This window comes from Syngnathoides biaculeatus, chromosome 2 (genome assembly GCF_019802595.1).
Source record: "Syngnathoides biaculeatus isolate LvHL_M chromosome 2, ASM1980259v1, whole genome shotgun sequence".
NCBI lineage: Eukaryota > Metazoa > Chordata > Actinopteri > Syngnathiformes > Syngnathidae > Syngnathoides > Syngnathoides biaculeatus.
This window is the reverse complement of record NC_084641.1, coordinates 30,852,556-30,866,206: the sequence shown is the minus strand read 5'-3', so window position 1 is coordinate 30,866,206 and position 13,651 is coordinate 30,852,556. Positions and strand designations below refer to the sequence as shown.

At 46.7% G+C, this 13,651-nt stretch overlaps 1 protein-coding gene across 10 annotated transcripts in view; it reads right to left on the bottom strand.

Annotated features, from left to right (window-relative positions):
- Window positions 1-1,692: 1,692 nt before the first annotated feature.
- LOC133515207 (uncharacterized) overlaps window positions 1,693-13,651 on the bottom strand; it is a 101,313-nt gene continuing 89,354 nt past the window's right edge. For 5 of the 10 annotated variants that reach the window (XR_009798987.1, XR_009798990.1, XM_061847496.1 and 2 more), the window contains one exon: window positions 1,693-2,572. Coding sequence is in view for 6 of the 10 variants with exons in the window: in XM_061847496.1 (XP_061703480.1) it covers window positions 2,466-2,572 (107 nt within the window). In the remaining 4 variants the exon portion in view is untranslated. Of the gene's footprint in view, window positions 2,573-10,984; window positions 11,114-13,651 lie in introns of those variants that run through there. The other 5 variants (XR_009798986.1, XR_009798988.1, XM_061847515.1 and 2 more) reach the window with 2 other exon arrangements.

Genomic DNA, 13,651 nt, shown 5'->3' with positions numbered 1-13,651 from the left:
CGTCACATATTTAGGTTGGTATGGTTTGCAATTCCTCCGTGGGCGCTCAAGAATAGACACGGGCGTTGGTGTTTTACAAAAACAATACCTGCACCTCGTATGCATATTCTGTATTGGTAGAGGGCAAAATTCATTTTAATGCAAAGACAATAATCATCGGAATGATCGGTAGAATAGTCGAGTGTTCCCAGCGTGTGTTTTGGGTCTAAAACGTAACTTTTTGTTTCTTTCATCTGCACGAAAAGGCACGCATTAATGATTGTATCGTTACATCCGTTCCAATGTCGTGACTCTGATCCCCGGCAATTCAGATCTGAGATAAGAGCGGCCAACGGAAAGTCGTTTACTTGCCAAAGCCCAGAAACGGCACGACGATTCAATCCGTTTCGGTGGCGTCTCTCGGCGGGCGGGCGGGCGGGTCCGACGCCATCGCTCTTTGGCCGACTAAAACGCCCGCTGCGAAGAAGATCATTAAAACAAGAAAGCGAGACTTTGGCACGGTGGCGCGTACCCGCGCACCCCCCCCCCCCGACGAAGCGACGAAGACGGGAGGCGATAGGAGAAGAACATAAAACCAACGTGAACTTTACTCTCAATTTTTCCGGGGTGACCATCAATGGCAACCTTATCAAAGTCATTTGTCGAAGGACTTGTTGAACATCTTCAAAATGCTCTTTTGTGTGCACTTGAGTGACGCTGTTTTCGGAAAGGTTAATTTGCTCCTTCGTGTGATAAAAGGCCATAACCCACCGTGTGATGGACATAAATAGGAGCCGCTCTGACGTTTTCCCACTACGTCCGTCCCCGTCGTGACGGGTCAGCTTCAGACAAATGTGATTTCCTATTAATGACAGTCAGCGGGTCCCGTCCCAATCACACCCCCCCCCACCCCCACCACCGCCACCATCGCAAGACAAACGCTTCGCCGCCGATGACACACTTTAGAACGCGAGTGGGAATAAATTCTCCAATGTCACAACCGCAGCCGACGACGACTTATTTGATGCTAAAGATGAGATGACTAATCCTGCGATTGCGAACGAGTATTTACTTTTAAGCAGCAACAATGCAACCGGTGGCCTAATAAATCATTTGGCTCTCCGCGCGGTGATTATTCTCTGTCTGCGCGGTATTGGACTTAACACGCAGTCAGGGACAGAGAGTTGACAGGACCATTTGCAAACACAGCCTGTTGTGATGAGAGAGCAGAGGAGAGATCGGGCGCGAGGGGTGGAGGGTGAGGAAAATCCACCAGAAAATATCAGCGGGGCTTGAGGCCCGTTCGCGATACGTGATTTACGTCGAACATCTCCAAAAGTGGCAACGCCAGGAAAATTGGCAGGTCGTCACGTCTGCTTTTAGCTTACACGCAAATCATAAAAGAAGGGGAAAAAAAAAAAAAACAAAAAAAAAACCGCGTATTGGGTGCGAGTGGGAGAGAACAGCGGCTCCCCTGTGGTGCGAGAATCCCCGGGCACATTTCGGGGGGGGGGGGGGGGAGGTAAAAAAAAAAGAAAAAAAAATCCAATAAAATTTACGACTGAATTGAAGGGAGAACACAAGACGGATTGAGGGGGGGAAGCAACGAGGCTGCAAGGAAGAAATAGAGAATAGCAAATCATGTCATAGAAGTTGTCTAGTTGTCTCTTTATTAAAGATTCCCTTATGATGAGGACAACGTTATTTCCAGGGACATGCATTTCACTAACTTTGGGGGGAAAATCATATTTGTCAGAGTAGCTTTGGCGCAACTTACTTTTTACGATTGCTGGAGTACTTTTGTTGGGGGAAAAAATGCCATTTTTTACAGTGAGCTGGCACATTCTGCCCGCTTGCAGGTTGCGGTGTTTTTTTTTTTTTTGGTTTCAGGAGTGAGACTTGTACCACATGCATAATTCCGTTTCACCAATCCAACTTAGTTGCATCTGACTCCATTCAATCAATCAAACAACGTCACTCACACAAATTTTGCAAACAGAATCCAAAAATTTTCCAAGGGACATATTTCCATGAAACATGGCCGTAGTCTGCATCTCCCTTACAAGTTCGGCTGCAGCTCACCCACGAGTGAGGATAAGCTTTTATAGAAAATGTGTGGCTAACAACACTGAAAAGAAAGCTATGGCGTGTCTGAAAATGTCAGCATTTCAGCCTACAATAACTCCACTTGGAAGGTGAAAAACATGTGAGGGCATGTATGCATCCGATAAAAGTTTGTTATTTGCTGGGAAAGGGGGGCGGTTAGGGGCACCCGACAAGAGAACGATGAGGGTGGGAACTCGGGGAGCGGCCACGGGCCACGAGAGGGGAGCCCCCGCCCCAGGCAGCCATCATACCTTTATACCAATCGTAGGGATTTGCCCACTCGCCAATGAGTGGGAGTGAGAAAACAACTGAAGTCTGGGTCTCCTCCGTTTCTGGTGCCGCCACGAAAATGGAAAAAGTGGCCGGAGTGGAGTTGGGTCTTATTTGTCTGCTGTGCGGGTCTCTCCCGGTTGCCTTTCATCTTTATTTTTTAAGACGTCTCCTGTCCGCCCTCCATTTGCACTGCAGAGAATCAAGCGGGAATGGGCTGAGGATGGGATGGGGAAGAAAAGAAAAAAGAAAAGAAGAGCGACAAAGGTGCCTTATGGTGATGAACAAGAAGAATTGAAAATGGCCGCCGTCGCAAAAGAGGCAAAATGAAGGCAGCCGATCAGCCCGAGAGGGCAGTGAAGTGAGGAGCGCAGTGAGAGGAAAATAAATTGTGTGAATGCAAAGAAACGCCACCGCGTGATCCAATAATCCCGACTTGGAGAATGCGGGTGCAGGTTGGGGCCACCGGGAGGTGCTGTGACAGGGAAGGATCGAGCAAAAACAAAACAAAAAAAAAAAAAAACAAAACAAAAAAAGCAGCGCCACTTGTCATCAAGCGGAGATCTTTCCTCACCTTAAGGAACTGAAACGATCCAAGCCGGTCCCATAAAAACCAACAAAAAAAACTTTTGCTCACGTAACGAGAATGGATGACGGCGGTACAACTTTCACACCGGCCCACTTTTCCCACCTTTTTTCATTTTTCTACCCGAGAGTACGTTCGCATCACATGTTTAAAACTCTCCGATCAGCCACCTTTTGCATTTACACATCTACATGTTGCTGTTGATGTCAGGTGGCAACGGTGGAGCAGCTGTAGAGCGTTAATGTCACACGGGGTTCAAATCCCGGCCGTCCCTGAGAGGAGTTTGCGTGTTCTCCCCGTGCCTGCGTGGGTTTTCTCCGGGTGGGCACGGTGCGATTTGGTCGTTTGTCTCCATGTGCCCTGCGATTGGCCGGCGACCAGTTCAAGGGCCTTCCCCGCCTCCTGCCCGACGACAGCCGGGATTGGCTCCAGCGCTCCCTCGTGAGGATAAGTGGCTCGGGAAAGCGGATGCCGTTGTTTTGTTTCATTTTGAAAGCTGCGAGCACGTCGACGTTGTCATTGCAAGGCCCCAATTAAAGCCAAAAGGAGCGTTAAGTTGACAGCTACACAAACGGCGAGCACTCAACCAAGAGCGAGCCGCTCTTTGCGATTGTTCGGCAGCCTTTTTGCATTTTCGAGCATAGCTGAGGATCATCTACTCATTTGATGGTTCATTTATTTAGGTGTTCCACTCTGGGGTATCCAAATGTTGTTATAAGCCAAGATGGGTGATTTATATCCTCTCGTTGTTTTGTTGTCGCGCTCGCCGATGCTTCGGCGTGGCGCGGGTAAAATTGAAGAGAGTACATTAATCACAATGTTGAAAGAAACAAAACATCTTGTACGCTGCCGGGGCCGTCGCAGGTGGAGTGACTTGCGTCATGAGCCGTGCTTTGAGAAATAAAACTTGAACGTGAAAATGCACCATTTGCATAAAACGACCAACCTGCGAAAATGTGCCGTGTCATCGTACCAGAAGAGAGAAGAAAATATATAAATGATATCATCGGATGCCCACTCCGACCTTTCGGTGTCAACAATAGATGGAGCAAAAGTACAAATAAAAAAAAATAAAAAAATGCAAAAAGACAAAGACTGGAAGTGAGGTTAAATTAAAAGGGGGGAAAAGTAGATTGAAAAAAGTGGAAGAAAAGTTGACCTTAAAATTGTGAAAATGTGGCTGTTATTTCGATAACTTGTCACAAGAACAAAAACGACATAGAAAATAGTTGCCCTCCTTAATCAACTTACAAAGTGCAAATAGTTAGAAGAACAATGAAAAATGCAAACATGAAAAAAAAAAAACCACGACACGCACATGTATTGTTGGAGCGCTCGCTCGCTAACTAGTTTGCGTTGGCTTCTTTTGATATCGCAACGGCAGGATCGATCCCACAGCTTTGATAACTACTGTACATGAACAGCCCCCACCCCACCCCCATAAAAAAAAAAAAAAAATCAATTTAGCTTGGAATTTAAAACATTTACTGAAATGTGCTTTTTGGATAAGAATTAGATGAGATTTTTTTTCAAGTGTGCTGTTCTTGGGCTGGCATCAGACAACATTTGCCACCAATACCCACAAACATCAAAGAAATAATAACAAAAATTGTCTCTGAATCGGCTGCCATCACAGTTGATCCTCCCCTGGTTGGCTTTCTTTTTCCTTTTTGTTTCCCACTTGATGAGGTGGCAGGACCTCAGCTAATCAAGATCTAGCAGGCTAGCTGTTACTTCGCATTCTTGATATCTTTTTTGTATTGTGTCACATAGGTTCAAAAAATAAGTCTATTTTTTTTTTTTTTTTGCATATTACAAGGTAGCGAACACGGCTATGCGTTTTTAAATGTAGGGAATAAGAATAAAAACTCTCCAGAAAAATAAATACTCAAATAAATTACAGACACTTGAAAAAAAAAAAAAAGTACTTACTTAGTAAAAATCGACTTACTTAGTTTAGCAACAAAGTACAACAAAAGACCCCCTTTTGCTATTGCTTTGAGCGCAAATAGCCAAACTCTGCAATGAATTAACGGCCGTTAAAATTGTACAGATGTTCTCCATTTAGCATTTTTAGGAGTTGAAAAAGTTGATTTTGTTTTTTTTTAAATGAAAAACCCATCTGCAAATAGGTGAATCCTCGGACTGTGGAACCAGAAATATGGAGGGCTGCTCTATATTTCTACCTGGTTACTATTTCTGTCAGTGCTTAGCAAAAAAAAGGTCAGATTTTTCTCATTTCGATCAAATTGACCCCTCCGTACAGGGCACTTAACCACGCCCCCCCGAGGTGACGTCACGCCACGTGCGCTGACGTAAGACAAACAGTTCGCAAAAATGGCAAATACAATACAATACACTCTTAACTGAGAGAGACGCCATGCTTCTGATTTCATTCAATCATTCACACGTAGCAATGTTACGCTAGCGGAGAACGTCTCATTCATTTATACGAGACGTGTATTAAAAATCAAGTTTAGGGCATATCTTCGTGCAAACACAGTTTGGTTAAGCTTCGGCCGCGAGCCAGCAAGAAAGCGACACGTTTGCGCAGTCGGATCATCGCTAAATATCGCTCAACAAAGAATAAGTGTGTCAATCGTTCACACGTAGCAATGTTATGCGAGCGAAGAACGTCTCATTCATTTATACGAGACGTGTATTTAAAATCAAATATGGGGCATACCTTGGTGCAAACATATGCGTTCCGGTTGATATTAGATGGATTTAGTTGATGATGCGGTCTTCCACAAAGTTAGATCCATCGAAGGCATTTTTCGTTCCGGGTCTTCGGTTTGGGAAAGGGTACGAATCGAAGTCCCACCGACTCGCCTTTCGGGATACCCGTCGTCACGATTACAAAGTCCGTGACTACGCCTCTTAACCATATTTTTTGTTAAATAACCCAAATACGCGATAAAACGCTAACAAAACCTATACTGGACCACGCAGCGTTGTCTGAGAAAATGGCGGGAGCAAAAACGGGCTTTGGTCTATGCGGATCTCTGGCCTCTGATTGGTCAGTGACGCGGATTGCGCAATATCCACGGAGGGGTCAATTTTCCCCCTGAATTTAACCTGAAGTCTCAGCCTTTGTACTAGAGGTACTAGTTCCTCTCAGGCTAACGTTTGCTAAAACTGGCCACAGATTTGAGTTTAAATAAAGTCCTAATGAAAGCCGTACAATAACAATCCACCAAAGTAAACCAACGGGAGTCGGTCGGGACACCAAAGGTCTTGCACGTTTTCTTGCCATTTGCCAGTCTACACGGTGATCGTCACACACACGGGAGAACTAGAACTACTCTCCCCAACCGGTTTACGGTGAACAGCGGCTACACCTGAACTGAGGAATAATCACAACCCCTTCGGGCCCACTCATCCACCAAGTCCGCACACCCACGTCCTATTTTGGAAAATCCCAAAGTGCGACGGACAGAACGGTGAGAGGCGAGAGATGGCGAAAACGAGTCAAGTCAACGGGGCGAGTGAGCAGGAAACCCGCGAAGGGAGGAACTAAATGACAGGAAATGTTTTCAAAGCAAGACAGGAAATTACAAAACACGGAAAATACAGTCGAAAGGTTCAATTTGGTGGACGTCTGGTCTCAATTGCTCACTTTCATCCTTTTCTGTAAATATTTCCTGACTGTGACACGTCTGACTGCAGCTGCTGCTGAGCAATTCCCGGATTCTGTCTCGGTGGAGGCTTTCCCGCCATTGCTTTACAATGAGATGCATAAAAGAAAGCAACAAAAAAAAAAAAAAAAAAAAAGAAAGAAAAGAAGCTGTACGGAGCGGCCTCAAACGCGGCCGGCAGACCGGGAAGGGTCACCCTCGATTGTGCACGATTCACGCGAGTGGAATAATGGCAGGCTTGGCTGAGAGCGCCTTGTCCGGCGTTTTGGAGTACTTCAATCTATTTATTCTTGCAGGCCCCGCTAACCGATACATGAAGGATTTGGCAGAAGTCGCAGGAACGACGGGGTCATCCTGCGCCCGTACTTGAAACCTCGCAGCCGCGAAAAGGAGAAGCTGGATATTGGATTTTGAGGGGGGTGGGGACAGGGTGGGGGGGAATCCCTCCAATTCTCAAACTCGCTTTTCCGTCTTTCCAATGTGCTAACCTGCGAAAAGTGTGCAACCCGAGAAGACGTTTTGGATCAAATGAATAATGAATGCGATGCTCTCGTATCCCATAACGGACGGACGGACGGACGGACGGCGGTGTCCACATCGCCTGGACTTGGCAATACAAGAACAGGATGAGAACAGAAAGAGAAATTTGCTGCCCATTAACAACTCATCTGGGTTTTGCTTGTGGAAAAGCAGGTTTTATGGTTTCTGTCGTGAGGTGACCGCAAAACCATCCCGATGTCGTCGACAGTCCGTCTTCTTCCCCAAAACCGAGTCCAACTTCTTAGCTGGGGACTCGACTTCTTCTTCATGGGCGAAGACAGTTGAGCTAGCTCAAGGCAACATTTGCGGTGGGACGAAATTGTCCAGATCAGAGCTAATATCTCGAAAACCACTCCCAAGGAATGTATTATTAAAAAACTACCAAAGCGTTTGGTACATCCAAGCAATCATTCCTGGTTTTCGTGTTCATGTTCATGCTGCGTGGATAAGAATAGCCAGAAAATCCCGAGCGCATTTCCAGCAGGTCGGTGAGCCGTTTTGAAAGAAAACAAATCCACGCAAGTGTTGTCTGAAATGAAACCCAATTAAGTCAGACAAGCTCATCGCGACTGCGAGGAGTCCAGCTCCTCATCCATCTCCGGGCTTCTCTGCCTGTTGGCTTTCTCTCATCATAAATCTGGATAAATCCACAAAGCGCTGTCTGGCGCGCCCCATCTGTCTCCCTCACTCGTGTACGGCGAGAGAAAGAAAGCCTCTTTGCATCGTCGCCTGCCAGCAGGCCATCCTGCGGGCTTCCCTTCAAAAAGAAACAACGGCCAGGGACGACTATCTGGCTTGGGGACGTCGCGAAGACAAGACCGCTCGTCTCGCTTTCCATAAAATGTCGCATTTGTCCTGACAATGAAGAATTTGAGCGACGGGTGCCATTTGCCTGCATCGTCGCCAAATTCAAACGCGTTTCAACGCCACACTGGGACAGAGTGTGAACGATTCGGGGCTTAACGACGTCGCTGATCTGACGGAAATATATTCTGGACAGTTATCGCGTAACTTCAGTCGGACATGAAGAGTATAACTCAAAATATCGGCCTAATTTATTGGCAAACGTCTTCAAAAGAAGGCGGTACACACTAGCGCCTCGCGATACGTTGAATTTGTTCTGCGACCGTCCTGGTAACTCAAAACATTTTTATCCCAATGTATCGTTCAATTTTATGCCAACGCATGTTGCCATCCCTTTCTCATGTAGAGTTTGTCACCCCCCCAGAAATTCATCACAAGTCCATGGAGCGTATTATACACAGGTGTAAACAAGAATCTAAATTGTACGTTGTACAGTAGGGTGAGGGTTAGGTTAGTCGGGTTCGAGTATATTAAAACACGTCAGGTCTAATATTGTCAATTTACACGCACGCAATCCACTAAACCTTCACTGATGACTGAGCCCGACTTTGGAAATTCAACCCGACGGCCAAACTCAAAATTCACTGAGAGAATCCACGTTCCGAACGTTCCTACAACCTTTGAGTTTCCCAACAGTCCGAGTGGAGCAGACCGGAGCAGTCCAGGGGTACTTTTTCGCGAATGCGCCCCGGGAATCATGAAGGCCTCACGGGTGACGCTGTTTTTTGGCTTTCGGGGCTCCGGCAGACTTATTTCAGTCATGAGCGATGCTTGGCCACTGGCAAGAAGGCCACTGCTCTGTGACCGGTCACAGCTGTTTCACATTCGGACTGTGATTAGAGAGGCATACAAGTTGGAGTTGTTGTCACTGGCATTTGCCAGTTCGTTGCCTTGCGGTAGTGAGTTGCATTCATTGCCCGTGGGACTCTGCGCTTCTACGTGTAAGTTAGAGTAACCCCAGTCACAGCGATTCTGAGCCCTTTTATTTGATCCTGTCCTGTTGAGTTAGTTAGATTGCTTCAGAGCCATCGAACCTTCGCTGTAAGTCTTTTGGATCCTGCCTAGCCTAGCTTTTTCTTACATCTGCCTTGTCGGACTGCTACACCGTGCATAACCCAGTTTCTGAAATAAACCACATTGGACATTATGCCTCTGCCTTGGAGTCCTGTGTTTGGGTCCACCCCTGTACCGGAGGTCTGTGGCAATTTCTTGTAAAACTGCACCTCCAAAGTTAAAAAAAAAAAAGTCAAATAAAAGAAGGGTAAGTTAATCTGCTGCTTTGGAAAATAATCACTGCTCCTGATTCAGAAGGGAACCTTGAAGTCGAGCGAAACTAATGTGAGGTTATGGAGGAAATCCAAGGAGAATCTACTACCTGGTAAAACTGGACTACGACAATCGACAAGTACCGTAAGGAAGTGTTTCTTGTCATGCGTCGCTGCGGGTGCTTGCGGTTGCGCATTGTGTTGCTTGCTGAGCTCTTGCGCTTAGCGCTGTGATTTTGAACGCATCGGCCGCACTGCGTGTGAATGCAAGCGAAGGGAAGGAGGGAGGCAAAGACTGGCGGAGGGAGGGAGGAAGGAAGCAAGCTAACCGCCACGTTTGTAACATTTTGTTCTTTTCTTTCTGCCATCGGCTACGGCTCCATTTTGTCGATTCCCCAAAAACCCCGAGATAAACGGACTGGCATCTGCCGTCGTTATTGGAGACGCTTTACATGATCAGAACTGTGGAGGCCGAACACCGATCGTATCATGAGATGGAGTTTCTTCTTCTTCTTCTTCTTCTTCTTCTTTTCCTTTCGGCTCGTCCCGTTAGGGGTCGCCACAGTTGATTTAAATGTTTTGTTCCTTCGCGATCTATATATGTGTGTACCGTAAAGGTAATAGATAGCCCCGAGGGCGCATTTCAGGACTTCTTCTGTCGTCGTAGCGTAAGAAGCCAGAAACGTCACCCTGATCACTCGCAGCGACTCCGCGGGAGACCAACGTACTGTTTGTTTGAATCAGGTGAGAGGACTTTTTCACAAGGCACTCCACCGTTGTATTAAACGGACAAAGTGGACAGTGGTTCCATTTGTTGCTTGTTTGAACTTCAATTGGGAAAAAGTAGTAAACAGCTCGACGTCTCTTGCAACGAATTGCTCAATATTTGCCAAACTGCTGCTCTTTGCGAAGTGAGTTGAAACGAGTTCACTGCCCCCCCACGCGCCTCCTCCATCATCCGGGTGACGGCTTGTAAGTCTGTTCGCTCGGATCTCAGGGCCCCGCTGAACTACTGCGCGTGGCGGACGGGGTGGGGGGGTCTGGGGGTTGTGTTTGGGGGGGGGGGGGGTGATGGAAATCGCCGTTTTTTTTTTTTTTTTACAAGGTTCTCGTTTTTTCTTTATGAAACTGACCTTTGATATCGGGCATTTGAACAATTTTCTGTCCAATTAAATTCTGAATCAACAGGGTGCTTTTTTTTTTTTTTTCCGACACGGATAAAGACATAACCGATTCCTCTGAAGTCCTGCAGCTGTTCGGTGGAAGGCACTAGTAGCCGGTGGGCACGCCTCAGTCAAAGCAACACGAAAGCCTCGGAGAAGGCAGAGGGCAGCTCGCGGTCTGCAAATACACCCCCGGTGGCAGCCCCCAACACACACACACACACATACACACTTTGCTCAACGAATCCCGGCTCAGAAGTCGGGACTGGGATCGTTCCATCCCACCTTACCGCTCGCCCCGGTGTCCTGACCACGTAGCCGGTGGACGCCCGGCCACGCGGGGGGGCTGCGTGCTAGCGATCAGCAGAGTGAGAAACGCCGCCACCGGTGGGCTCATCATCATCATCATCATAACTCCCTGAGGTCTGACATCCCGGCACACCCGAGCGCTGCTCTCTTGCCCTTTTACCTTCACAAGAGCGCTCACGAAAGGATGGGGGGCCGGGGGGGGGGGGGGGGGGGGGAGTTGTTTAGACAGCAGGGGACCTTCACCCAAATGTGATTGGTCGAGAAGAGCAAAGTGCTGGCTGACAAGGAGCCCATTTCACAGTTAAAAAAGGTGGACGCACGTTTGACACTAAAGGTAGCACAATTTAAAAAAAAAAAAAAAAACAATCAGAATAAAAAAAGATGATTCTTTACCTGTTGTGGGCGGCGGCAGCCGAGGAGCGTCAATGGACATGAAAAAGAAGAGACAGTTTTGTGAGGTTTAATCCACAAAGGGGCCCTTTTCAAAGGGACTCGGAAACAATTATTTTGAACAAGAACAAAAAGCGTAAAATGCAAATGAAAGCTTGACACGAAGAAAGGCGTCTGTTCTTTCCCACTCGCGCACATGAAGGGGAAAACAAAAGCAAAGAGTCTGTTGCAGTGTGTCACTTTGGGCCAAATTGCTGTACTTCTCTTCGGGCGCGATGAGACGTCGCCGTGCTGTTATCGTTTGATGTGACAAAGAAGATGAGCGCGATTTTCCATTTTTGTTGTTGTTTTACCTAACCCGGAACAAACGGCCGATTCCCGGGATGAACGAGACACCTGACCCTTTTGCACACAAGACAACTGACGTATTTGGACGTACTCTATGCGGATTGCATGTCTATGTTCTTCTGCCAGGGGGCAACAGTGCAGGATTTTCCAAGCTGAGCTCATTGGAATGTGGAAAAATCAAATAAATAAACACGACGCATGACGAGTTCAAGTTGAGTTCAGGACCAAGTGCTTGGAGCAAACCGTTTTGAATCGCTTTTCATTCGGGGTTATCAACAACTCTCCTTTTTCCACATTCCTCCGATTGTCACCTGCTTTTTTTTTCCCCCAAAAAGATGGCGCGTAATTCCCGGCCTACAGAGCGCAACTGGTTATGAGCCTCAACGAGTACATTTGGAAAGGAAATACCGTTTGGTGCATACACACGCCACAGCTGCGTAAAAAGCCGCAAGTGGCCACATTGAAACACGAGATGTTTACAAAGAAAGACGCTACACAGAAAGAGTTTCATGCTAGTGCCGCGCTAACGCTAACAGGGGCGGTTCAAATAAAACTTATAACACTGAGACGCGCCAGTAACACCGCAGCAGCACGCTAGCAGAGCGCTAACGCTTGCGCAGCGCTAACAGGGCCGGTAAAACTCACTTCCTCGCCACATATATTCCACCGCTCTCATTCTTACCTTTTCCGCTCGAGCGCCCCCTTGCGGCCGTTAGAAAAAATGCACAAATTAGCTGCATAACCGCAGGGTTGAAAGCGTGTGAAAGAAGTCGCGGCTTGTAGGCCGGAAATTACGGTACACCTTTTAAATATAAATATGCATTAAATTACATATGCAACGTTCATTTCACAGCACTTGATAACCCAACAAAGGAATCTCAGAGATTTGTTTCAAAAATACTTTGGATATGTTCGAGGATAACTGCTGAAGACTTGCAAAGACTCTGAACTACAATATGTAAACTTGAATTGTCAAGCGATGGCAATAAACGTTTCAGTTTTTCAGATATTTTTGGGCTGTGACACTTTGGCGAGGAGGCGACGCCACGGACGACTTGGTGGCCCCGCGGCGACTCGGTGTGATCAATTCCGGCCAGCGGAGGCTTCGGTGGAATCTACTTTATGTATTTTCATGGCTGCAAGGTAGCGATGGGGGACAGCATTTGATTGACAGCCAACAGCCGAGCAGGACGAGCTTTCAACGCATTCTGAGTCATGTCACGTTACTCGCATTTAGTACCGACTCACTTTTGTGTGTGTGTGTGTGTGTGTGTGTCTTCTTTTAATTGAACAGGGTGTGGGCGGGGGGGGGGGGGTCACATGTGGGTGTCATTTCTTTTCTTTGCTGTGACTTGAAAACTTCTTTGTGTTGTATTTGTACGTACGAAAGGTACGACACAAATACACTTTGAATTGATTCACACATCCGCAGAGTTCGGGAGCCGGGCTGCGATTTGCAAACATCATTTTACGCATTTTCTTGCTGGTTTTTTCAACCATTCAAATTTGGCAGGGTTGTTAACAACACTCTGTGCTGTGTCAACGATCCAATGTAGTATATTTATTTGAACTTTCTTTTGACTTTATGGAACTGCTGAAGTCAAATGAATGTACTCAATTTGATATACGAAATAAGGACATGCAATTACACATTTGCACACGCAGTACGTGAACTCAGAACAAACACGTATTGAACTCCATAAAAAAAATCCACTCGGAATATCATAACTCCACAGCATAAAAATAGACACTCTTATCCCGACACTGTGCACTATCTGGGAAAAAAACAAGACAAGTGCATGTAGAAAACAGTATAAAATATTAAGACTGCGTGAGTTTACCACACAGCGACTTGTTTATAGCTTCAAAAATACACCGCGCCCCACCCCCGATGAACACGTAGCCGCATCGATCAAATGTCCCCGCGTGATTGCTGCTCGTTTCCGATGCGCGCCTTTCCAGAAAACATCCGTCACCGAATATGTCTTGAATGTGTTTTCGTGTTGTTGTTGTTGAGAGAAACGGTTTGATAAGTCCAGGTCGGAACACATGGATGCGAGGATGGCGTACCGATCGGCCCGAACCCCGTCGTAGCCGACATGAAGCTAAAGCAAATTAGGTTCTTCTTTGGACATAAATAATACCAAGATCATACCATAAAGACAGGCCAAAGCCAAATTAACGTCTAATCTA